The sequence below is a fragment of the Lipophrys pholis genome (genome assembly GCF_963383615.2).
Source record: "Lipophrys pholis genome assembly, chromosome: 6".
NCBI classification, from domain to species: domain Eukaryota; kingdom Metazoa; phylum Chordata; class Actinopteri; order Blenniiformes; family Blenniidae; genus Lipophrys; species Lipophrys pholis.
Genome location: NC_137629.1, coordinates 21,865,311 through 21,891,752, shown reverse-complemented (window position 1 = coordinate 21,891,752; position 26,442 = coordinate 21,865,311). Strand labels below are relative to the sequence as shown.

The 26,442-nt window shown below is 43.3% G+C and overlaps 3 protein-coding genes across 8 annotated transcripts in view; 1 reads left to right on the top strand and 2 right to left on the bottom strand.

Annotated features, from left to right (window-relative positions):
* Positions 1 to 13,716, bottom strand: part of pdlim7 (PDZ and LIM domain 7) — a 34,808-nt gene extending 21,092 nt beyond the window's left edge. The window contains exons 1-3 of one of the 3 annotated variants that reach the window (XM_080466040.1): positions 13,524 to 13,716; positions 11,095 to 11,193; positions 2,630 to 2,781 (exon numbers count right to left, since the gene is read on the bottom strand). In XM_080466040.1, coding sequence (XP_080322166.1) covers positions 2,630 to 2,781; positions 11,095 to 11,193; positions 13,524 to 13,547 — 275 coding nt within the window. In that variant the 5' untranslated portion in view covers positions 13,548 to 13,716. Of the gene's footprint in view, positions 1 to 2,629; positions 2,782 to 11,094; positions 11,194 to 12,096; positions 12,244 to 13,523 lie in introns of those variants that run through there. The other 2 variants (XM_080466042.1, XM_080466041.1) reach the window with 2 other exon arrangements.
* Positions 13,342 to 23,103, top strand: cltb (clathrin, light chain B). 4 transcript variants are annotated; one of them, XM_080466046.1, is made up of 7 exons: positions 17,810 to 18,327; positions 18,914 to 18,960; positions 19,040 to 19,157; positions 20,321 to 20,432; positions 20,835 to 20,855; positions 21,169 to 21,222; positions 21,519 to 22,895. In XM_080466046.1, exons 1-7 carry the CDS (start codon positions 18,150 to 18,152, stop codon positions 21,688 to 21,690), a joined length of 702 nt encoding a protein of 233 aa, XP_080322172.1. In that variant the 5' UTR covers positions 17,810 to 18,149; the 3' UTR covers positions 21,691 to 22,895. The 4 variants fall into 4 exon arrangements, with proteins under 4 accessions (XP_080322171.1, XP_080322172.1, XP_080322169.1 ...); XM_080466045.1 differs by lacking the exons at positions 20,835 to 20,855; positions 21,169 to 21,222 and adding an exon at positions 13,342 to 13,666 and having other exon boundaries at positions 18,150 to 18,327; XM_080466044.1 differs by lacking the exons at positions 20,835 to 20,855; positions 21,169 to 21,222 and having other exon boundaries at positions 17,857 to 18,032; positions 18,150 to 18,327.
* higd2a (HIG1 hypoxia inducible domain family, member 2A) lies at positions 22,136 to 25,347 on the bottom strand. The gene is made up of 2 exons (XM_080466047.1): positions 25,146 to 25,347; positions 22,136 to 23,366 (listed from the first exon to the last, which is right to left on the bottom strand). The coding sequence occupies exons 1-2, from the start codon at positions 25,342 to 25,344 to the stop codon at positions 23,203 to 23,205; spliced, it is 363 nt and encodes a 120-aa protein (XP_080322173.1). The 5' UTR covers positions 25,345 to 25,347; the 3' UTR covers positions 22,136 to 23,202.
* Between the last annotated feature and the right edge of the window lie 1,095 nt (positions 25,348 to 26,442).

The following is a 26,442-nucleotide window of genomic DNA, read 5'->3' as shown; positions in this document are numbered from 1 at the left end:
TCCAGCAGCATTTATGTACAGAATAGGTTTCTACCTCCAGTGTTTTCTCATTACAAAGTAAAATTAATGTGTTCTCAGTTGTTTCCTGCTAATAAATAACACATTCTAGTGAACATCTGAATGAATGGAGGGATGAGGGATGGGTGGTTGTGCAGTTTTCAATATTATATTGTTTTTTGATATTATTTGTGCTACAATTCTTTCCTTGTGTGAAAAATGCTATATTATTAATACTTTAATGTGTTTCAAGGTCAATTACATCTCATTTTCAGCATCAGTTTTGTCAATCCATTATTTCTCCTCATTTATATCTTCTATAAGACTTTCTTCTTAAAGAGGACGCAATCTGGTTTGTATTTTACTCAATTTTCTAAGTCGCTCCACATATGTTAAAAAAGTTTGATCCATTCTTGTCTGGTGTTATTTGCGTGTCTTTTTCTTCCTCACTCCTTTTACTATATTTTTGTCAGTTCAAATATTAGATAGGATTTTCAGATCAGCTCTCCGGAAAAGCCATATAAATGACCCGTGGCTGTTCTGACTCTCGACAAACTAAGTGAACAAAGAAGATTTGTGAGAATTAAACGGCCGAGACTCTTGGCAGGCAACATTAAAGTGAACAATGCTACTTTCACATTACTTATGAGGATCACAAAATCTGAACGAGTCCCACGACAGCCGCAGCTTCATTTTTACTGCTTTACAAGTCAATACCTTCTAATTTTCTGAAGGTTTTAGACTCTTGAGTGATTACAATTCATCTCTCTTTTGGGGAGAAATCTTTTTTCTTAAAATCAACCTCCTGATGAGACATTTTGTCTGAGACTTTCTGACGTGAGCAGGTGTGAGTGCTGCCTATAGGAAGGTTATCCAGTTCTAATTAAAAAGCATGCCAGAAAAGGAACCGTGAGAAGAAAAGATGAACTTTCCTGGCCATGTTTTAAGTATTTTAATGGGAGGAAATGTTTCAACTAATTCTGTTACAAAGTTGAGGCATGTTGTAAAGATACCCAAGGTTCCTCTGAAAACGGTTCATCGGAACCAAACAAAAGCCAGAGCATCCACTTAAGAGCTGCTGGCATGCATATCTGCTGCTAAGTGCCGACTATTCACCTCCGCTCTGGCTTCTTAAGGATTATAAAGACTGAATATTATTGAACAAAGCCTGAAAGAAGTCAGAGACACTGAACTTGAGTCAACGCCACAAAATAACTGATAATGACGAGAGGATTTCAAGTACAACAACAAGGTGAAGTAGTTGTTACACTGGAAAAAAAACGGGAGGGTCTGCATGTTCTCCCTGTGTAGAATTGACATGCTCTTCCAGTGTTTAGAGTCAAAATAATATCCAGGTGCAAAGTTTGCATAGTTTACATGCTCTCTCCTTACACCATTCACTTCTTAAGAAATTCCAAAGAAATAAAAAAACAGTTGGTGGCTCTAAATTGCATCCATCTGTCAAAGAGTGCTGCATTTTCTTCCTTTTCCCACATCTGGACTTACAACCTGCCCAGATGTGCCGTTTCCATCACCTAAACGCGGTTGCAGTGGGGTCAAATCCCTCCACCTTTGGCTTGGTGGGAAAAAAAGATGGATGATAAATGTATCGTGACGCATGTTATTTGCGCAAAATTCAGAGTGTAAGTTACAGTCCAGCGATCCAGTTCCACTCTAAACCCGCTTTGTCTGCATCACAGTCGCAAAGGGTTGCAGTCGATCCCAGCCAACACGAGCTGAAAGTCTCTGGCTGCACCAGTTGCCAGTCTATCACAAGGCCGAGCAGAGCTTTTGTTCTTAATTATACATTTACAAGCAAAATGCCAACATATTTTGAGGTTTCTCTCCGAGCTGAATTGTGCACCTGCCTAACAGCTGTGCTTCCAAATGCACTAAAAAAAAGTAATTTGTTTCAACGAGTCCATGCCAACAAGAGTTTGGCAACCACTTTTAGGAACGCAACACGGGACACAGAGAAAAGCCGAAAAAAAGTGTGTACTTAAATATGCTTTTTCAGTTTCTCTAATGAAAATATGAAAGCTGCAGTTTTAGTGCCATACACGTGTGGGCGGACGTGGGTACACCTTTAAGCAAGATAGAGGTCAGGCCTAAAACATAAGAAAGCTAACAAAAGTCTGTTAATTCTAAATTACCAAGTTGCAGGACTGTTGGGAAGAAAACTACATGTGTTTCAAAACGACCATATGGTGGTACAATTTGTGGGGGTTTTTTTGGTTTTGTTTTGTTTTGCCTTATATAACATGTTTTGTTTGGCACTTCATAAAATATCCTCCAGTAACAGAGAGTCAAACAAGATCACAAACAAAAGGCCTCTGGCAGAAATCACCCCGCTTCTTTATAACCTCTGTCATGCAGTGAGCAACAATCGGGCCCAAACCCAAAAGTAACTTAAACCTGAGGGAAGCTAAATAATGGAGTGAACCATCATTTCAATGCATTTCAAGGACATCGCGATATCTCATCTTCTCCAAGTATGAATAAAGGAGGCTATACAGTATGTTTGCTGATGATTTATGCTGCTGCTAGAATGAGATACAACAACGCTGGGAAAAGAAAAGAAAGCAGAAGGTGAAGGATCGTGTTGCATTTCCCTGTGCTTTGTGACGCTTACTTGCTCAGGCTGAGGGTGAGAGAGTCTGTCGCTGCTCTGATCTTGTTCTGTGCCTCCACGTGGGTCATGTCCTCTGCGTTGGAGTCATCAATGGACACCACCCAGTCTCCCACGCCAACGCCAGCCTGGGCCGCCTTACCGCCCGGCGTCAGCTGGAGGATGGGAAAACAAAAGGGCGTTCAGACAAGAGGTTAGGGCCCCTTGTGAAAAACCATTTAATGGGAGACGACAGTGATAACAGAGGAGGAAAACAAAACTCAGTTTCAGGGGCAAAAGTGCAGCTTCGGTTAAGAACAGAATTCACACTGCTGATGCTAATTTAATGGGCCAATTAAATGGGATGACAAACAAAATGACCAAATGAAAGTGAAATACTGATCCCAGTATGAAATAAAACAACTTCGGGATTTCAAAATCTTTAAACCTTTATTCACTTCTGTCATATTATGTCTCTCCAAAAAAAAAAGGAGAGGCTTAAAATCACAATGACTCATGTGCTACGTGTCCCTATGTGACCATAATACTTCATATGACAGTAGTTTAAACTGTGTACTTCCAAAAGCTGACAATATAATTCACACAATGCAGGAGTTACGATTGCAAATGTCATGATAGATGACGTAAACAAAGCCATATATTGAAAGTCTCAATACCACCGCGTAAATAATCTTGTATAAATAAAACAGGGAGAGCCGTCTCATTTCAGTCTCTCACAAAATCTAAAAGAAACTTTCTGCCTCCTCTTAAGTCTGGTGCTTCGCCTGTTCAGGAGCTAGGAGGCAGTGTTGTCATCTACTGTGGGCCATTTCTTCAAGAGAAGAAGTCAAACAGGCAGTTATACATGGTTTAATCATCTGGATGAACAGCAGGTAATGGCTGAATCAAATGACAATCTACTCCAAATTGAAATAATTTAATATTCAATGTTTCTGTTCACATGATGTCTCCTAAAAAGAAAAAAAGTATGACATATAAAAGTGTATAATTTTTTTTCTTACAACCTTGTGGAAATGTGATTGGCGTCAAAATCCTGATAATGACAATAATAGTGTAATAAAATGAGTAACTTTTTTTAACTGTAATAACCTTGAAGCAATAATTCAATTCAACTTTATTTAAATAGCGCCAAATACAACACAGTCATTTCTAGGTGCTTTTAACAGAGAAAAGAGAAAAACCCAACAAATCGGATATTGTAAAGGAGGGAAATAATTATGTTAAATGCAATCGTTATTCTCTTTGACCCTAGTATTAGGATTAGGCTCCAACAGGAGGTTGCATAAAAGGCATTATTGTATTTTACTTGATCCACATCATTTTCTATTTTTTCTTGATCGAGTCGGGGAAAATGGACAAAAGTGCTGTAACCTTGATAATTGAATACAGACCGTTTCAATCAAAGCAGCTTGTTCTAGAAAGCTTAACTACAACTAAATCCTCACTGAGTTCCACTGCCTTCTCACTCAGAGCCCGACTGAGCTGCAGTGTCTGGGAGACGGTTTCTAACTTTAGTTTGAACTGGATTGTACATTCCAAGAGGTTTTTCCAGGCACTGTAATCAAACACTAATTCAATTGATCCGAATATGAAACGGTAGCATTAATCATGACAGATTTCACTGTGGCTTACCATCAAACTATTTCCTAATTTCAGCACACTGGAGGCCATTAGCTCATGCAAGATGTGAACAGTCCAAAGCAACAAGCTGAAAGTCTAAAAACACACACACACAGTCATGTTCTGGAGCGTCTGTTAACACTTAATAATCAGCTTGGGGAGTATGTCTTTCTGTCTTTTCTTCACTCAACACCACTAAGTACAGGCATCAGAGGTCATCATGATGTCATCAGTCAGCGGCGGATGATTTACTGCAGATGTGAGTCACAACTGTGAGACATCTGCAGACAAGGGCCACATGTTCCCGGCAGTCATATCACTTTACCGGAATGAATCATTCACCTTTTTCTCATTCAGACAGGTAAGTCGCCACCTGACAAAAGAATGACATCAACCTTTGGTGCCGTCACGAACGCTGCAGACGTATCGAGTGAGAGCCGGAGTCTGGTTACAACAGGACCAACCTGACGTAGTTCTTACAGGCAGTCGTGGCAGTTATCTACATGCGCTCATACACAACTCTGCCCATCATGTCCTTTTAGCTCCGCTAATATACCGGGAAAAGATGCCAAGCCGGGGTTTTGTAAGGGCTTAGTCAGCTTGTCCGGGTGGCTTAATGAAACTCAAGACGTGTGTCAAACTCTCAGATAACCAGAGAACAAAGTGGTCAGCATCAGATAAGCAGTGCCAGGATTTCGTGGTGGGGAGAAAAAGAAAAAAAAAAAAGTAATAGGATTACTCTGTGATGTCACGGATCCCTGCAAATGTTAGCTCATCAAAAGCTCAGAGGACTTGGCAGTTCAATCAATAGTTTTCTGCCATGTTCAGCTAAGCGTGCTTTGATTCTGCACCTTAAACATAAAACACTCGTGTGCGCGGGGAAGTAATATGCTCAGTAAACTCGTGACAGCCCAGGGCTGGAAAAGGCTGCTCTGCACCCCACTAAGACGACACAGCTAAAGCTGGTCCCCATTCAGAAACAGGGCAAAGCTACGAAGAGGAAGAAATGCGTTTCTCAAGAGTAAAATCCAAGTTACTCTTATTTTACAGCCAAGTTCAAACATCACTTTAATTACCTTTGATTTGCACTCACTGGAAGTAATTAGAGGGGTGAGGGAAGATATAATTTCTCCATTTTAGACGGAACTTCAAAGACTTGGCAGCTTACGGTGGAGAAAAATAACAATGGCATGGACACATGCAAGGTATTCTCAGAGAAAAAAAAGCAAAAAGACTCCAGTTTCGCTTAATGCCACTGAGGTCTGCTACAAAGCTGGAGTGCCGTTTCCTTTCCTTTAATTTTACTAGATAGTAAAACTACAGCATTTTGTTGTTTTGCCAAAAAACACAATTATTTCATTAGCGCTGAGCAACACCATCCTATTAGTTTTAGCCACAGAAACGCCGTCAAAGCCTCATGGGAGCTGTACATGTTTAACGCCAACAAAACGAACGCTCTTTAATCTCCGTTAGACTGAAGCGCTTATAAAATGTTAACCAGCTCACTATTAGATACCCTCACAGCATAATATGGACAGAAGCCCCCAGAGATATGGGAAAGAATTAATAAAGAAGCTCCATATGAGGATTGCAATTAGCTGTTGAGGAGAGAAATACTACACAGATCTCTCCATCATACTTTTTTTTTTTTTTAAAGACTGGCATTTATAGCTTTATAACAAGCACTGCTTTCATTCTGCAGGGTTACACTGGTACAACACCTGATGTAGACACTACAGTACATTTGAGATGTGCCGCTTACGCTGGTTTCTGTGCCGTCAGGCATCAAAGACTATTTGAACCCAATTCTAAAAAGGTTGTGAAAAGGACTACTTGTATATGAAAACAACAAGCAATGATTGGCGAATCACAGTGACCGATGATATTCATGACACGTCGGGTGCAGAAGGGAGCGTGGAATGTAATCCATAAACACAAGTCCCACTTACTCATCGAGCCATTGGTTGATATTTGTCCCAAATAATTTGGAAAACAAATTCAGAGGGTCGGGGTTGTGAAACGGTTTATAAAATCCCGAAGCCTGACGGATTTCACACTACGCGTTTGTGCGAGCAGCTGATGGACGCAGACACCTGTGCCTCTGGCTCAGGTTCAGAGTGCAGCTGCTGGCTCACTTGAGAAGGCAGCAGATAAAGTTGCTGCGCTCAGACCTTTGCTTGGTCGGGGGCGGACAGAAACCCTACACCCACCACGTCCTCCTCCTCCTCCTCCTCTCAGCCAGCAGTTTGTCAATACAGCAAAGGACAGTGAAAAACATGTTCTTGTTCTTGCAAAATGCGCTGATCTTCATCTACAACCAGGGACGTGACAGATGGCTTGAGCCTCAACCACAAAGTGGGCCGCGCGACGAGCCGCGCTCCCCGTGCCAGCGCGGCAAACAAGGAAGTAACCTCGCTAATTCGCTGTAAATATGCTCACATCATAGCCGAGCTGTTTCGATGCTTTCTGCCGCGCTCTCTTATTTCAAAGCATTAGCCAACCTTTCAAAATGCAACGTCTTGAAGTCACCTTTGAAGTCCGTCCCTGGAGTGAACTTTCAGGGGAGCCGGGGTGTCACGCTCACTCCGAGGGCTGATTACGCTCCGGTTTTTTGTGGTTGAAGTAAGAATGCAGAGAAGTTTATCTACAGCTTGGCGATATTCGGGCTTTGTAACTCTGCACCAGCTCACTTTTATTCTTTCCACGGCTATTTGGAGGCCGAGAGACAGTCTGTCCTTACATCACTCACACAGCACAGCTGATGCAAAGCCATAAATATCACTCTGAGAAATGGAAAACCAAATCTGCAACTATGTGGTCCCGGCCCCCCCCCCCCCCCCCAATGACCACAGGGGCACACCTAGCACTACCTCACCTTAACACACAGCTCACAACACAAGACATTTACATCCTGCCAAAAGAAATGCCCCCTGAGGCCAATCTATCAGTACTCCCTGAATTATTAATGAAAACCTCCCTCCACCCAGTACCCCCAACACGGCCTCCTTTCCTCGAATTGTGTGTGTGTGTGTGTGTGTGTGTGTGTGTGTGTGTGTAGTGGAGAAAGGGGAGTGTTTAAGAGGATACCGGTGATAAAGCAACAGATGGTGTCCAAGTCAAACAGAGACAGAGACACACAAGATTAGAAGACTCGATGACACATCCAGCTGTGGCGGTGTGGAGACGCTCAACCCACCCACCCCTCGCGTATTGACATGACATCACTAATAATTTCCTCCTGAACATTTCATTTCGGTGCCGTGGCATGTGTTTGTCGATAGAAACCAGATGGCGTTCCGGAGTCTCCGTTATAGTACCAGAATGTTTATGGAATCGCAGTGGCACGAGATCTGGGGCAGATATATATGGACAACGTCCTCAAAGTAGTTGCAGGGGCGGCCCGGGAGTGGAGCAGAATCAATTGAAACGGCAATGAAAACATCACCGCAACATCTTGCTTGCTAAATTTTATACGTTTCAGTTTAAAACGGGGTATTGATACGGGCGTAGTTAGAGGGGCATGTTTAAATAACTGCTTCATCATCTTCTCAAGGTCACGGGAGTCTTAAGACTTTTGTTCAATGTGAGAAAATACCTCGACGTCATCTGGAAAGGCTGGAAATTGGAAAAAGGAAATCCTACATCACAACCTGGTGAAGCAGAACGTTAGACATGACATTTACAATTCATGGACGGTGTACCAAAACACACGTTCAAACTCTGGAGCCATGGTTTTCTGGGAGTTTTGGAGACTGAGACTATTTCAGCCTGTAGTTTGTTTCATTTCAAATTCTCCCTCTCTGTAACACACGTCTGGTAGCTTGTGTCACCTTTTAATCTCGCTTAGGCCCCGGTAACACAACAACATTGTCATGTGAGAATGGAAAACTTTCGTTGCGTTTTGTAGGTCCTGTTACACATCATTGGTGCGAGGAGTTCGTCAAACCTTTTTGAAAATGGCTCACAAGGTGGAGCTTTTTGAAAACGACGTGTAAAACGGGAAAACACAATTTTTCTAAAAACGCTGCTACTGCACATGCTCAGTAGATGGACAATAACAACAATGGCGGGCTCCAGAGTGCCATTGCTCCCAGGATTTGGTAGTTTTATAGTTCAGAGTCACCAGTAATATCTGAATGTGTGTGTGTGTGTGTGGTTTCATTACAAAAACAACCAACAGCTCCAACTCGTGGCCTGGCATACCAACAACATCGTTTTCAGGGTTTCTGCCATTTCCGTAAACCGGTATCGTTCACAAAATGTTCGCTCGGTAACCGCATGCTGTTCTGAAACAAAAACGTAAAAATTATGCATCTCAACTTGAACCTTGTCGTGTGAATGCGGCCTTAACATTAGATTCTTATCCTCGGTCGGTCTTTTTATCTTCCCGCGTCCACGGTGACTCGTAATAATGGCCTTGATCCGTGGGATCCCCCTGGAAAAGTTTTCCGTTCAGACAAAAAAGTGTCGGTCACAGAGAGGAGAAACGCAAAGCGTGGAAGAGACAGGCACAGAAAGGAGACAAATGGATTGTCTGTTGGCAGCAGACAGGGTGGATATGAGAAAAATCCCAGGAATGCTGAGAAAGCATAGCTTTCCAAGCATGCACACAGAGGAAGGAAGCAAGAGCATTGTAGAGCATGGAAACCCACACCCCAACTCACTCACACAGGAGGGAACAAGTCAGACACACAACCTTCCAAATCAAGGAAAAGTTTACCCGAATGCCAGCCCAAAGGAATTCAGATACTGTCAGAATTGGTCAATTTGAGGTTTTTTTTGTTTTTGTTTTTTTTTCCTACCGTCACAATCATCCACAACACAAATGGACTCAAATGATTTAAATATCCTCCGGCTCCTATAAAATCCAGCCTCGGACAATGCTCAACGCTGGCTGCTCTTCACAAAAAAAAAAAAAACACTTAGACATATTGATCATTGAGGAGTTATCGCCTGCTATCTCTTTGCCATGCAGACAGTCTAAAAGCCTTTTGTCCCGTCACTCCGCACGGTCTTCATTTAGTAATTGCTTTAAACTGACTGAGCTGAGACACTTATCTCTTTACCGACAAGTCACTGGAGACAGACCACCCACTACATTCATCAGCCGTGAGGGCAGCGAGTACAGAACTGAGTTTTTCTTCCCGTTACTAAGGGATATGGTATATCTTTGTGGTTTTACAACCCCATATTGGGCCATTTTCATCCTCTACAACTGCGAGGTTCACCGTCCCTTCTTTTACGGCAATCACGACAAAAGCCAACAGCCCCCGAGAGGCAAAGAGAGGAAAACCTGTCCCGTTTTTAATAAACCCTGCAACCTGCTGGAGTTGCTGAAACAAGCAACGTATGTTAGAACCCCGGCTGGTAGTTCAGTTCCAAGCTTAGAAATGTGTTACGTTCTTCACATACAGCGTGACTGTCAGTCTTACAACAGGCTGCCGGAGCTCAGCAGAATCTGACAAAACACATGGAGACGCCGCCGAAGATTGGCTTTGAACTACAGAGCACGTGAAGCGCTCTTTCAGTGGGGATAATAACTTGACTACAGAAAAAAAAAAGTGCAATCCTACAAGGGTTGATGAGCGGAGACAATTCAACTAGAACTACTGACTCACCAATTGATACAGTCCGCTTTAACTGTCTAGACTGAAATCTTTCAACACTAATAGCTATATCCCACCCAAAAAAAAAAACACAACTTGTTTTTCTTTTGCTGCCATTCGTCAAAAAAAAAAAAAAGGATTTTTCTTAGGTCTGTTTGGTCTTTTATGAGTAGCAGAAAATGTTTCTTGTCAAACATCCAAGGGGAACATTGTGTTTTTTTGAGTGCGATGCCTGCCAGAAAGCTGAGCAAATACAAGACATGTACTGACAAGGCTGGTGAGAACTGCTGCCCTCGCCACAGGATCACATCAGCCCCGCGCACACGATGCTACTCACAGCGCTGTGCACCATATAGGTCAAAAGGAACAAACGGCAGCGCATCTGATTGTTGGATTTTATCTCAATTGTCCATTGTGACTTTGTAAGAACTATTAAACACAAAGAGCCCGGAGGTTAGGCACACCATTATATCAATCATACATGAATGCTCTAAGACGAACCCATTACGTCCCCAATTATCTATAATAATAGGGGACGCGGAACAAAGGCAATATAATAATAAATGTAGGTCCTCTTAATACTTCTAGATAATCCAACCTTCTGAGGGAGCATTACGACAACATCAGAGTAGAAAGAAAAGAAACCATTAGTGTGTGTGAAATACCTGGCAGGGAAGTTGGAACGACTGCTTTTGTGTGTGTGTGTGTGTGTGTGTGTGTGCCTGTATGTTTGTCAAGCAAAGCAGCGCACTGCACTTATAAGGCCTGGAAAATGGTTGCTGCTCTCATCAACAGCAACAGCAGTTTATAGAGTATCTGGAGGATTGTTTCAGTGACCCAACATGGAGAGCACACACACACAGAACTATCAAATAAATGACAGCATGTTCCCCACATCAGACTCACTGGATGCTTTTTGTGCGGCGACACTGCAATGGTAAATCTAAACCTTTAAAAGGTTTGACATTTAGGCCATTAGAATTTGCCTGGTGTGAAACTAAGCAACACGGTCTAGAGATTAGATCCTGTGTCAAGCTACAATGCCAAATAGAGCAATCCGAGGCCGTATGTTTTTGCTCACGTCGAGTCCTTTTTGGAGGGAGCGGTCTGGTTCTTAACACGAAAAGATGTTGGCCAATAGGTCAGAGCTTCAGATAAATGGCTGGACGGAATGATGCAAATGATGAGGAAAGCCTCAATGACACACCGACGCCTAGAAGACGTCCAATCGCAGTTTCTTACCCTGGACACAGTGAGCGGCATGCTGAAGTCCTTGCCCCCCTGCAGCCTGAAGCCCCAAGGCGCTGGGCCGCTGAGGGTGACGGAGTACATGTTCATAGCCTTGAAGGAGAGGAAGAAAAGAAATGTCTCAATTAGCCAGAATGCATGGGAAAGTTTTTCGTCCTTTTCGAGCTCATCTGGGGGAGAAAAAAAAAAAAAAAAACCCCGGGCTGCGGGTTGTCCGCTTCTGTTTCCAATGTAAACACACCGCGCGCATCATACCAAAGAGAAACGACTCAAGTCGTTTCCTCTCACGTTTGACAACATTAAATCTGGAGTGACTCAACAAGCACGCCTTGTGTTGGGACCGATTATGTGAGTGTTTGAATTCATCCAACTGATTAAAACGCACAGCAATAAACTGTCAGGAGGTGCTGCTGGGACATGACATTCCTGCACTGACCAACCCTCCAGACAGACGGACACATCTTGCATAACAATCTAAGGAAAACGTTTCACACAGAGACGGAGTAAACGAAAAGCACAAGAAACTGCTGCATCACCAATCAACTGAACAAGATCAGCGTCATTTTTAAAGTTATGCGATTCGGCGGCAAATACTGCAGGCGACTTGTTGCATCCGTCCAATACAATGACAAAACGATAAAACGCGGAAACCACGGGGTGCTCAAACATCCAAACCTGCCTTGACATTTATCGATCCTTCACACCGTTTTTGCCGCCTGATAAACCGTGAAATCTACACGAACCAGCCTCACCGGAAGACAGTGATGACGGTGAATGTCAAAGCACTGAATACCAAGGCGAGACGTAAACCTGAGATTAAAAACTGTGTCGCTGCCGCTCAATAGCCAAGTGAAGGCCCTACCGATGACCTCTGTACTTGCACACGTACTCCAGCCTGTGCTTCTCCACCTCCTCCACCTCCTCCCCCTCCTCCTCCTCCGCCTGTCAGGTGTCATCGCTGCTCGTGACACACGGCCACCTCGGGCCGAGACCCACCTTGTCCTCAGGAGCCGGCTGGTAGTCCAATTCCCGGGAGAAAAGCTGAGGAGTCAGTAAGCTAGGGCAAGCAGATTCCCTCTCTGTTGGCAAACCCGACCAACCCCCCGATGCTGTCCGTGACACAGGCAAGCCCTCGCCCCTGCTCACTCCTCAGAGGCTATATAAGGAATGTAAAACTACACCAAACTATTTCAGCCCAACACCCACATGAGTCACAGAGAGGGGAAGAGGAGGGAGACGGGAGGTGGTGGATGGGTGGGTGTGGGGGGTTGCAGAGGAGGACTGAGAGACGTAACGTCAACTACCCCTACATTCTGGAGAAGGCCCACTATATAACAGTCAATTGATTAATTTCTTTATTTTTTTTCATAAGAAGTACACTTGAGAAAGGGCAGACGGCCACAACTGAAGTGAGGCTTATGGAAGTCTGCATTCTTTCTGGAGGGCATAAAAACCCGGCAACCCAGCAATTATATTTTAACATCTTGTTCTTAAAGCAACAGAGCAGCTCACATATAGCAAACACTGCAACATGGGCGCGCGCACAGATAACACAAAAATAGTAATATCGCCCTACTGCTCCAATATAGTGCCAAGCAGCCAGCCTAGCACCCAAAATAATCCAAGCAGTAAAACCAGCGGATCTGAGCAAAACTGAATGGAAATCCTGTTTAAAGGGGAAAAGAAAAAAAAAGCTGTTCATTTGTGTTCATTTATGGAGTTTGAGCACTAGTACAATGCTCTCTGGGTCCTAATTGCCAAAGATGTTGGACTAGTTTTCTTCTTGTTGTGGAGAAATGGAAAAAAAAAAAAAAATCAATTACCTCCTGAGACAGAGCTGGAGCAGCAACAGGTAATGGATGGGAGGTTAGATTTCACTTATGATAACAACACGCTGCCAATTGATTATTGTGTTGCTGTAATTTACATTAACACACTGAATGAAAACATCAGGCTGAGGGATGTTTGCGTTACGTCGTCTCTGTTTATAGCCTCGCTATTTATAAACACCTATACTGCATTACCATAATGTTTCTATAAGGACCTCTATGATAGATATGAAGGTACTTTTATTTTTTTTCTGAAATCATACGCTTATTTTCTTTTTTTGATTCACGTGCGAAATACGTGCAATCTTCCGTGGAAAAGTTTTGAATGACTTCATTGTGTGCAAGACAATAATTTGACTGGTAATTAAAGATTAAAAAAAATAGAAGAGTGGAGACAGAAGAAAGAGGAGGAGACTCAAAACTTTGGAGATCAGACTGAATAGTCTGGCACAGCGAGGCACCGACAATCCAAGAAAGAAAATAAAAAAGACACACACATTCGCCAGAGCGACTGACTGACTGACGCTTCGAAGGAGAAAAGAAGAAGTGAAAAGTTGGAGAGGAATGCACAGAAGTGCTCACACAGCCTCTTACCTCCTGACTCTGCTCTCCTGACATGGCGAGTTCACCGGATCACAGCAGCGAGCGAGAGGAACAACGGCAAAGTTAATCGGTAAAGAAGTTACTTGTTGGACTTCCTTGAAGCGGACGTCAGGAAGCCACCGCGGATCCCCCTGGTGAGCAGAAGACTCATTCCCTCAAATTCCTTTTAGGAGGACCGAGGCGTGACGTCACGCGTCACGTGGGCCAGCGGGAGCGGCCCCGCACAGCACTGATGTACACAGTTTACCACTCATCTGCCCCGAGCCGAGAACACCCGAGTGACGCCGAGAACACCCGAGTAACACCGAGCGGGACATCACCGATACTTGGGCAGGACCGATAACAGGAGCCAAATGTAGGAGGCTTCCAGACTCTGGATGTATATGAGTTAGAGATGGCAGAAATTTCGAGGTGAGGCCCAGCTCTAGCTGCCTCGTTATTATAACAGGAAATATGCAATTGTGGGGATTTTGATTATAAAAATGAACGAGAATCAAATAGATGCTTAATTTAAGTATAAATATTATTAAAGCCTTATCAGTGTTTGTTTTGTTCTTTTAACCCCCACCCCCCAACAGGAAATAGGAAAAAAAACACATGCACTCGAAAATAATATTTATATTTTACCATGAGACATACACGGTATCGGAAGTATTGATATTTCAGTATTGAGCTGCACGTCACTACTGCACTGGGATCAGCATGAGACCACTATTACTCACGCCGTGCTTTAAAAACTCATCCACGCTTCATTGATGTCAATGAATAAGATCGACTGCATGTTGAGATGCCTAACCAAAGGTGCATCAGTGTGTGTTTTGAATTTATGAAAAACTCCATCCTCTTTGACTTTTAGAAGCCTTTCACAAACGACACCACACATGTGCACGTCAAAGATCTTTGGCCCTCGGGCATAGACATGTAATAGGACCCCATGCCTTCCTCAAGACAAATAAAATGGCTGTTTATAGTCTTTGTGGTTATTTTTGTTCTCTTAGAGGCTGTTTTGTACGTCTTTAGGTCTCCTCGGTATAATTTAGCATCTCTTTGAACTTGATTTGTGTCTCTATGTAGGTTTTTCTGAATGTTTATTGTTGGTCTGAGTCCCTGGTGTTTATGTATGATTGAAGAGAGATAAATCTTTATTGTCATTCTAAATACACACCACGGGTTCATGCATGAGCAGAATTCCGTTGCAAATGGCTCAGATAGCAACATTTAAGGCACAAGCACTCAAAAACGTCAAATAAAATGAACAGTAATAGAGTGATAAGATACATAAGAATACTGCACTGGCTTATCGTACTGAATTATCGTACTGAGTGATTGCACTGGATACTGCATCATCCTCACGTCTAACAACAGACTACAGATTATCTGCAGTTCAGAAGTCTTCTGGCCGGAGGTCTGAAGCTGTTTGCAGAGCCTGGCTGTTCTGCACCTCAGGCTGCGCCGCCTCCTGCCAGAAGCCTGCAGAGAGAACCGCCTGCGATGTGGACGTGTGCAGTCTCTGATGATGCCTTTCACATCGTGACAGACAGCGCTTGGCACCCTCGTCCTCGATAGAGGGAAGAGAAGTCTCGATAATCTTCTCTGCCATCGTCACCACACTCCGGAGGCCCTTCCAGTCTGCAGCTGAACAGCTGCCGTGCCACAGACAGATACCAGTGGTCAGTAGACTCTCCATGGCGCTCTGATAGAAAGTGGTGAGGATGCTGGCAGGCAGATGTGTCCTTCTCATCCTGCAAAGGAAGTGCGAAACGCTGCTTCACTCGCTTTATCAGAGATGTGGTGTTTCTGGGTCCAGGATAGATTGTTTGTTACGTGCACCCCAAGGAACTTGGTGCTTTCTACCACCTCCGCTGCCGTGTTGTTAATAATCCACAGAGAGCAGCAGGGTGGGAGTCGTGTTCTGTTTGTATGTGATCATTTTCAATACCCGTGGGTTTGGCTCTGACTGACCGGCCTATGTGAGCGCTAAGAAATACTTAGAATGGAATTAAAATGAGTCGATTAATAAAATATGACTGGTAAGTTTAGTTTAGTTTCTAACAAAAATAAATAGTGTCACCTGCAATCTGTTGTTTCAGCGTTTTCAGTTAAGCTCCAAACTCGGGAGGATATTCGATTAGTTTACAAGAACAACAACTTGAATAATTCTTTACTTTGTCATATCCTAAAACAACGCCATGGAAATATTCCTTTATATTGTTAAATTAAACTTAAAAATGAACATTAAATGCAATTTCACAACATTATAAAGAGGAGAATTGTTATTAATTGCAATCAATTTCAAATATTACCTCATTAAATGTTTTAAACAGAAACACAAAACCATCCTGACAATACAACTGCTTCTCTTTTATTCATCTATTTTTGCACAAACGGTTGGGAAAGACGGTTCTGAACTAAACGTGGACTTCCAAATGTTTACTTACCAAAGTAAGAGACAAAGTTGTGTGTTCAATTTGTTAGGACCGTCGCTGTGTTCACGGGTTACAGTGTAATTCCCCATCACCAGACTAAACATGCAGAGAAATGCATGACACACGCATACCAGAGCCAGTAGGTAGAGCTGGACACAACTGCTGCTTTTTATAGTATTGGATGGTGCAGAACTGAGTGCAGCACTTCCCACAAGTCCAAACGTTTCATGTGATCTCTCATGAAGCATAGATGGCCACCCTTGATGGTTTTTCAGTTTTTTTTCTGATCGCTGTTTGATTGAACAAACAAACTGATGATGAGAAAGATCATGAATAAGGTACTTTTAGAGGTTTTTGGGGGTTTTTTTGTGCTTGTAGTTGATAGCATGTGAGTCACTTTGAGGTAACAGTGTGGTTTTTTATTTCTTTGTGGAAACTGTGTGTCACGCCAAGACCTTTTTGCCCCCTGGGGCTTTTCCTGGTAGGTGTCCAGGGCATCACAAAATAGATCAGCCAAAATAGATCAAAACTGACTCAACAGTGAGACTTCTTTCTTCAAATTGCTCTTCACTGCCGGCTTGTGGTTAAACTCTAGAAATGCTTTCTCACGGTGTCTTTCAAGCATCAGTGATTCCAAGGAGGTTTTTACTTAAGAAGCATTGATTAATGTGGCTCAATTAAAATATTAAAAGCTGCAACATTTCAAGTTTCCAACAATTTTAAGTAAAAATAGGTAACCATTAGTTTAAAACTGACAAACAAGACTCATATGTGCGAAAAATGGTAGTAAACTTATCAAAACATATCATTCAGTTTCTTTCTGTTTTTTTAATTCACATTTAACTTTTCAAGACTTTTATTGTTGGGTTTTTTTCGACATTAGTAAGACAGTTTCTATTCTGGGATAGAGAGGATTTATTGTGACTTACTGACAGTGACTGAACATGTAGCTTTCTATGGCTGAGGAGTAAAAATGTTATTTCTAGGTGAGGAAAATAGGAGAACAGTCGCACTTGTTGGCCCAATAGAAACCCTAATCTGAGACACAAACTGAAATATCAGTAAAGTAGCGTTAAGAAGCATTACCGTCAGAGTTGGTCTGTCAGGGGGATTTTATTTAATGAAACCAACTTGCTGAAGGCAGCAGAAATCCTGCAGCCTGAGAAGCAACAGGTCTATGCCCACTTCGAGATACGTTGAGGTGGACAGGATCTTTCTGTGGAATTGAACTGATTTAATGTGTTTTCGGGGGCAACAAAATTCAAAGAAATATGAATTTCAATTTGAGGCCAATATAACGTTACATAATGCTGAAATTGCACAAACAGGGGTTACTGGATTTAAAAAAAAAAAAAAGTTTGTTTATTAAAAGTACCAGAAAGAACCTGGAGTGGTGGAGGTCTGCAGATGAGAAAGGAGGAATGAAAGTCATCGGAGACCAGAAAGGATGGATGTGTGAATGAGGCGGAGGCGGGTGGGAAGGTGAACACGCGTGTGAAGGTGGGAGAGTTCAAATAGCTGGAGCAAATGATCCAGAGCACAAGGAAGAGAGTTCAGGCCGGATGGAGACGACTGTCAGGGCTGATGACTGATGACAATGCAGTAACGAGATGATGATGTAGCGTTTAGGGAGAAGAGGCTGAGCTGGAGGTGACGGAGATGAAGATTTTCATTGGGAGTGAGACTGATCGGAAGAGAAATATTAGACACAGGATGATGTAGATGGAGACCTGAGAGAGGATTCGTGGATGTGAAGGAGGACATGGAGATGGATGGTAGAGGAGGAAGGGAATACGGTTCGCATTAAACGACACCCGCGGTTCAAGGTTGTAGAGACACGAGACGTCCAGCAGATGGAGACCGAGTCCATTAGAAAGTGAAGGTCCCCTCGGGGTGCTGCTCTGCTCCATCATCACTGACACCGAGCAAGTGTAGGAATCATGAATCATCAGTGAAGGCCTCAGAACCACGATTGTTTCTATCACCCGGCGTTTACCTGTTGTGCCTGTAATCCAGATAAATCCACCTTGACTCCTGTGAACCCTCCAGCTTTGTCCGTCGAGCCGCTGCAGAGGTGGCGGACGTGTTTTGTTTTGTTTGGTTCTGTCCTGCTCTTGAGGATTTCACGGTGAACTCGCCGGAAGCGACCGAAGCTCTGGTGGTAAACTTGAAACACTTTGTTTTGTGAAAGATGGCTGACAACGGAGCACACCCGGCGGAGGAGGACCCGGCGGCGGCTTTCCTGGCCCAACAGGAGAGCGAGATCGCGGGGATAGAGAACGACGGGGACGGCTTCGGAGCCCTGGAGGGGTCGGACGAGCCGCCGCAGTCCGAGCCGCCGCAGTCCGAGCCGCAGAGCTCCAACTACGGCAAGTTCCAGCTAATGTCAGCGGCTAGCAGGCTAACGGCTAGCTCACCAGCTAACGCGTATAGTTCCACCTCATAGGAGGCGCTCAGTCCACAAAACCCTTTTACTACATATATAAAACCAGCACTAATGCCTAACGAGGTCGGTTGGTTTAGTGAGTCCGCTTTAGATGGTATTTCTCTGTAATAATGACCCGAAACGGTGTTAGCCTGTTAGCTATAGCAGGACGGGCTTCGTTTGCTTACGTCACGTTAATACTGTTTTAATAACGTTACTATTCCCCACATATAAACCTATATATATGTATATTTAATTTTCAAAAAGTTATACTCGTCCCCCACTAACGATGGTTAAACTCGAGCAGACACCTTGTGATGAACGAGAAACTAAGATAAAGTAGAGCCGCTTCCTGAAAGTCCAGTCTGGGGAAAGTCAGAGCGACCAAACAGGTGCTGCTGCATTTCTGGGCTCTTCTGGAGCCGAGAGACTCGCCTGGCAAGGACAGGGAGGGATCTCACCGAAAAGCTTCAGGAAATCACTGCAAACCTTCACAAACTGTGCCTCTCTGTCTCCAATCATCATGTTAGACGGTTTTGAAGAGGAGCCTGCCACCGTGAATGGAGACATGTTCCCTGTGAGTCCCACTCAATGCACTTTGTTTATGTTGTTGTTGTTGTGTGAGTGATGGGTTTGTCTTTTTGTCTTCCCTAAAGGAGTCTAATGGACCAACAGACAACTACGCCGCCATCGCCCAGGTGGACATTCAGAGGCAAGAGCCAGAAAGTTTACGCAAATGGAGAGAGGAGCAGAAGGGGCGCCTGGAAGTACTGGGTGAGCACATCGCTTCATACGGGACTCATAACATGACATCTTACACCTTTTTGTCATTAACCTGTGAGATTTTTGCCCACATGTGTCGCTCACAGACCTGCCTTACACCTGGCATTTACGAGTGTCTCATATCCATATATACTGGAACCTGATCACATTTCTATTTGGGTTTTTTCTGTGTTCAGTTGGATCAAACACTGTATTGTTTTTCTGATTTGCTTACATTCCGGACATTGTTTCGCTTGGAAGGGATATTGAGTTTAGTTTGCAGTATCTGACCTATGCAGTTGTATGATGAAGAAAAGGGTACATATGTCACTGAAAGGCCATTATTGATCTTTTTTATTACTTTCTCCAATCATATTGGTCTTCCAGCTTCTGCTTTCTCTTTCATTTTAAAAGCATTTTAAGCAAACGTCTACATTCCTGAACCAAAAAACAATTGAACGAAAACAGCTGCCATTCGCACTCGTCTATTCATAAAGATACACTCGCATCACAATCTATTTGGTGATTTTAAGAACCAGTCTGTTATAGAAGGGTAATTAAAGCGAGTCTGGTCTCCATCAGTTTTTCCGTGACGTAAATGTCTAATTTTATACCAATTATCTAATAGTGGAGCATCTGGCTGTGAGTAGTTTTATTTTATTAAAGGAAGTAAATCTGATTTGCCGTAAACACTGCTTTTGAAATAAGCGTTGTTGTATAGACTGTTACATTTCAGCCAATTATTAATGTGGACGCCGGCATTTGCCCAATCATTTGGTCCACTTTGCCTATAGTTGAGTTTATTCTGAAGAGGATTAATTGTCCACACGTACATGTTCTCTGAGGACTGCAGCCGGTCTTCTCCAGAACAGGCCCAGCCACACCGATCATTGTTGTATGTACACTGTCAACATGTTGACATTCTAACTTTCTTTTCACTGTGGTCACGCTGCATCGCAGTCCACTCTCATTGTGTCTTTAGAGCTTCTAATAATGGCCTCGCGTTGGCCTGAAGGAAGAACTTACCCAAGCTGTACCTTTCTATCAGAGCTCCATCAGGTTTCTTTCTGATGACTAAAAAAAAAACGTTTGATTTCCAGGTGTAAGTGAGGATCAGAGATTGACGTCAGTTCTTCAGTAACGGTGTTGCTTTCTGTCCTTTTTCCCTCAATAAGACTCGGCCTCCAAGGCGGCAGAGGCAGAGTGGAGGGAGAAGGCCAAAAAGGAGCTGGAGGACTGGCACGTACACCAGAGTGAGCAGATGGAGAAGAACAAGGTCAACAACAGGTCAGGCGCTGACATTTCCCCTGTCATCACACACTGAGGCAACAACCAGCGAAGATGTAGTGACCGCCGCACTGAGTCCACATTCTCAAATCCTCAGGAGACGTTTTGGCAGACAGATTCAATCGTTCTCTCTCTGTTTCTTTTTCGAATGTTGACATCAGGTCAGTTGTGGGCACATAAACACTGTACGTTTCTCTCGGTATTCTGTAGGGATTACAGAAAACACAGCGCCATTTAGTGGCCTGGCAGGCAAACTACAGCTCTCCTGGCGATCGTTATCAAAACCTTTTCTGAGACAACAAAAACAATCGCTTCCAGTCGATGGCTGTGGCGTAAACATGACCTCAACCTTTTCCTCTCTTCGACCGAGCTAACCACCACTTCTCTCACGCTCTCCAACAGACTCTGTCCAAGTCTGGCACGGTATCACTCTGCATCTGTAGCTTCTCGTTGTTTGTTTGAGCGCCGAGACGCAATCCTCCACTGAGACATCAGTCCAGCCTGAAGGCCTCTCAAGCAAAACAGGAAGCAACGCAGTTTAGACGGAATGCAGGCCACCAAATTCTTTAGTCGTACCCAAAAAAAAAAAGAAGACATTTTTACTTTTCTCCTCATTTGGAGTTGCGTCTCAGCGGCTGACGTGATGCTGTGAAATGAGAGACTAACTTTCCTCTGCTCGCTTTCTGACACTAAACCTCTTCTCTCTTTCTCTTCCCTGCCTTGCCTGCGACACTAGGATTGCTGACAAGGCTTTCTACAAACAGCCCAACTCTGACGTTATAGGCTTTGTGTAGGTTTAGCGCTCCCGTTTCATTAATGTCGCTTGTGTTTCGCCTGATGCATGATTTAGAAAAACACTGGAAGTGCTCGTCCTGTTCATGGAGGTCTAGTTTGATATATATATATTTATTCTCGTGTGTCTTGATTCCAGTGTTTAGAAGTGAAAGTGTGATAAGTGTAAAGAGATGCATGAAGTTCAGATGCTGCCCGTGTGATTGAACCTCTGATTGAGCAGACGAGTTTTGCCGTGTTTTGCTCGTCTCTTTTTCAAAAACTCGCACCTCATTCGCCCCCTCCCGCCTGCAGAGCGTCCGAGGAGGCCTTCCTGGCGGAGAGCGACGGCGACAGCCCGGGAACCGAATGGGAGAAAGTAGCGCGCCTGTGCGACTTCAATCCAAAGACCAACAAGCAGGCGAAGGACGTCTCTCGAATGCGCTCCGTCCTCATCTCCCTCAAACAGACGCCTCTAGTCCGCTAGAGGAAGAGTCTTTTCTACGCTCCAGCAGCATTGCCTTTTAATCTCACGTCGCATTTGAAGGATTTGTATTCCCCTTTTCAATAGAGACCCCCCCCCCCCAAAGTACGTTTCTAACCTTTCCTGCCTTCTTGATTCTATTTAAAAATATTTAGCCGAGGCTCCGGTGAGGCGAGGGGCTGCTCTCTTACAGTTGGTCGGTTTCATCACTACTAAAGGAAATATTGTTACTGTAAATTAATACGTTTCCTTTTCCCCTTTAACTTATAAATTATTCTTAGATTCACTTGACTGCATGCCTCTTGTCAACACATTTTAGTTGTTTGGATTTTGGTCAAACACGTCCGAATTAACTTGTTACAGATTAGATTGTAACCACTTCTGCCTCTCATCAGTGCAAAAACACTCTGTCTGCTGCATTATATCCCGCTTTTTTTTTTTTTTTCTTCCATATTTTAACGTAGCTCTCACATGCACACAAAGCCTGTGGCCTTTCTCATCTCGGTCTTACTCCTGATTTGTTTTTTGTTTTTTTTAGCGTGAGCCAGAATTTAATCTTCAATTTGGCACCGATTTGAGAATCTCAAAACTCACAACCAAAGATTTTCTGCTCCCATCGAAATTTCCAGAATTCACTGCGGCTTCCGTCTCATCTCGCGCCTGTTTTTTTTTTTTGGTTTGTGTGTGTCACGCCAACACCTTTTAGATTTAAAAAAAAAAAAAAAAGACAAAAAGTCACCAAAAAAAAAAAAGTTTCTTTTAACTGTGATGTCTGCACATTGTTTCACATGTTGCCTATTTGGACATTATGAATATTGAAAAAGTGAATGTTAAAAGGGAAACTGGAAAATAATCATTAAAAAAAAAGAAAAGTGGATTTATGATCACCTCACTTCATTTGTCCTTTAATGTTTGACGTTGTTGCCATTTGAACGCCCTGCAGATACTCGCGTGTACACTGTGACACAGACCTGAATGTTAACAAACACTAACGACGACGCGTGTGTTCACTGCATTGTGTATTTCTGTTTTCACACATCTAAAGGGCGTCCGATTTAACCCCCCCTCTTCTGTTTCAATAAATCTCACCCAAGCCGTTAATATATATGGGGGGGGGGGGGGGGGGAATAGAAGAAACTGTGTTCACATTTAATCAGAATTTTTTTAACCTGTTGAATAAAGGTTATGTGAGGAGTAGATGCCACCTGAACAAAGCTGTGTGATGTTTTCTTAAATACACAAAAGACACCAGGCTCTATTTACGTTTTATATCACTTTCAGGTATAACACACATCGTTGAGCGAAAGTAACCCACCCGGCAACGTAGGAAATATTTTGCGTCACATCTCCTGATGAGGTTTGTTTTAACTGTTCCACACTGTGAGGTCACAGTTTCACAATAAATAAAGTTTGGCCATGGCGTGTGTTTGCGAATAACATTGGAAACGACACAACGGATTCAGTTTGTTCGGTTCAGTTCCAAGCAGCATCCCGTCTGGTGGAGAAGCGTCGCCACTACTTGGGTTTCAGAGCCGTGCCCAGCACGCCCACCACCAGGGCGACCACCGTGAAGCCCTGAGCAAAGATCCGCCCCCTCATCAGCAGCTGGGACTGTCGGGTTTTCCCTTGATGGAAGGCTCGGAGGCCGTAAAGCAGCGCTCCCGCCGTTCCTAAACAACCTGGAGAACACGCACAAACAATCACAAATTAGATGGGAGATTCATCACGACTGTGGATCTCAGACTTTTTACAGCGTGCAGCTCCGTGGAGCTATTTATAGATCATTTCTGCCAGACAGCCTGGATCTGAAACGCATCCTGACAAGGTGTGTAACTACTAGTAATGTAATAATGGACAATAATGCAATAATCTTTGCCTTTTTCAAACCTAATAAAACCTAATAATGTAATAACTTTAAACATATTGCTCATATTGGAATGAATAGTGTGTGGAAATGATTTTCTTGCAGGTTTTGTGCTCATAAATAGGTGTAATGGACGGGGTAGTAGTAATCCTCATTCATTGAAGATACTCAATACTGAATGGTGGTTGTAAAATTGTTACCAGCTGCATAGCCTCTTTGTCTCATAAATACTGGAACGGTTTTTTTTTTTTAACCATTTTCAGATCAACTTTGTTTAAGAAATAGTAATGATTTTCTCCCAAGTACGACAAGAGGAAGTTTGCCTACCATAGTGTCATGGATTAAGGACAATCCAGGGCCTCACTGTGGTGTAGTGGTTAGCACTCAACCCTTACAGTGGGAAAGTCTCTGGTTTGAGTCCTGGTTTTGGGGACGACATGGTTTTGAGATAACATTTAAACAATACTGATAACGACCCCAACCCACTCTCAAGCCAACGTGTTCAAGCAGTGAGACTGAACATCAGGTCACACATCAAAATGCGGCTTGAAATTTTTGCCGCATGTTGGACAAAATCTATGTAAAGGGTAGGGAGTTATTTTCACTGAGGGGGTGCCATGAAAAATCGGGATTATTAAGGAACATGTTCTATTAAAACACATGGGTTTTGAACTTGCAGAGAGCAGAACATTAGTTAAACATGCCATCACAGTGCAGCTTCTTTTAAATAAGCAAAAACTGAAGGAGATTATGTGAAAAATCTTTGTGTTTTGAGATTTGTACTAATAAATAACAGGGATTTTTCTCTTCTTGAATCCAATTTTAACCAGATGCAACAGCACTGTTTTTGTCTGACATTAGAATCAAACTACAAGCTTTACACACAATACAGGTGGGTAAATATATACCACAAGTTTGAACAGTGTACAATGGAAATAAAAAAAGAAAAAAAAAGAAAAGCTCTTTCTTTGAAAATCAAAGCAAAACAGTTCGACTACATGAATCATGTTGATTCATTGATAAAGCTCCATGTGGGTCACAGTCCAGACAATGCTCTGTTTTCTTAGGAAACGTTATCATTTAAACACGGGCAATCAGAAAAAATATAACAAAATGTGATTAAGGTAGCATTAATAGTTATACATTGGGCTGCAAGTGTAGTGTTTAGAAGCACCGTAATAATAACAATAATAATAATATTAGTGTCATGAGGGATGATGTGACCTTCATTCGATCAGAGCAGGGGAAGTTTCCCACATGGACATTATATACCTTAGGACACACAGAGGTGAAAGTTTTGTTTCCAGGCTGCACGATTAAAGCAAACTGATATCCAACATCAAAAGCAGCACTAAGTTTAAAGTGGCTGCTCTGGTTTTAGCATCTTCTGTCAGGACTACCCTGAGTCGGTTGTTTTAGCAGCGACACAGAAACAAATACACAAAGTAACTTCTGCTCCGCTTTTTGCTGAGATGTTTTCAAAACCCGGCCTTTGATTGAACATCTGTCCATCTCTGGTCCGACCTGCTGCCTTAAAGGACGCGTCGTTCTCCACTTGTGTAACTTCTCTCCGCTCCGCGCTTGTATAACTCACCTATGGGGACGAAAGGGTTCTCCTTAGTTTTCCGCATGAATTTCTCCTTGAAAGTCTCCTCCTTGAGCCTCGGTAGAGGGCTGAAGCCCTCGATGACCGGCGGCTTGGAGAAGTCAAACGGTGCGGGTCCCGGAGGCGGTGCCGCTGGGGAGGCTGCTCGCTCCGGGACCGCTGGTGCTGCTACCGTCGCCGCCGCCATCTTTACTGTGGGAAACGGAGGAGACGGGGTTGCCAGGTCTGACAGAATCGAACCAAAACCCGACTTGGAGACAAACATCTCACGTTGCCGTTATAAAATTATCACGTTTTGGAATACAGGCAAAAAACAGTTCATTGAGAATGTGTCATAAACACAGACATCCACTGCAACGTAAACCAGGCAAAATGAGGCGGAAACCTGACCAACCTGGCAACACGGCAGAGGAACTGGACGACTGCATTTCCGGTTGCACTTTGCCCCCCCCCCAACATTATGCGGTACATAATAAAGCGTGTGGCTTCTACTCCTCCACACCCAGTTTCAGGACAGCTTTTTTACAAGATTGTGAGAAAGATATAATACAAACCCGTCATTGTTCTTTACCACTTCACCTAGTTTTACTCATTTGACGCAGGTTGTGGCAGTCGTTGCCAGCAGGTTACAAGTTCAGATCCCACTAAAGATAACTTACCACCATGGGTCCCTGAGCAAGGCCCTTGACCCCCACCAGTAGTTAAGGGGTTAACTGTGGATAGACCGGGTTAAAGGCAAATAAATAATTCCCCAGAAAAGAATAAATTAAAGTTTTCTGTAGACCAGCCATCAGGTGCATGTTTTGTTTTGCAACGGTGGAAGGAAACTGGACACAACAGGGCCAAACACCAGACAAACAGCATCCCAAGCCCAAAGCACACACAAACCTGGGATAGTCTTGCTCCGAGGCAAAAGCACTAACCGGTTACTATCACACGCCCTATATCTTTTACCTATCTTGACGGTGGACGGCTTATAATCAGTCAAAAAGCTAAATTAATACTCCAGAGCAGTAATTATATGAACCATCCGTCACTTTTGCAAGGACATCAATTGATTGTAAAGGAAGAAAGCCATTGGGGTGGGAACTGGAACTATAACACCAAATCTTAGTGGTTCAGTTAAAACAGATGAGTAACATTTGTCTTATGATTTGAGTGGAAAAACATGGATCTATGTTTATTTAATCAGTTTACTTTTTGTAATAAAATGTCAAGTTTCACAGTGAAGCAATGACACCAGATCAGTTTTTAATAACACATCTCATGTATCAGACCTTTGTAA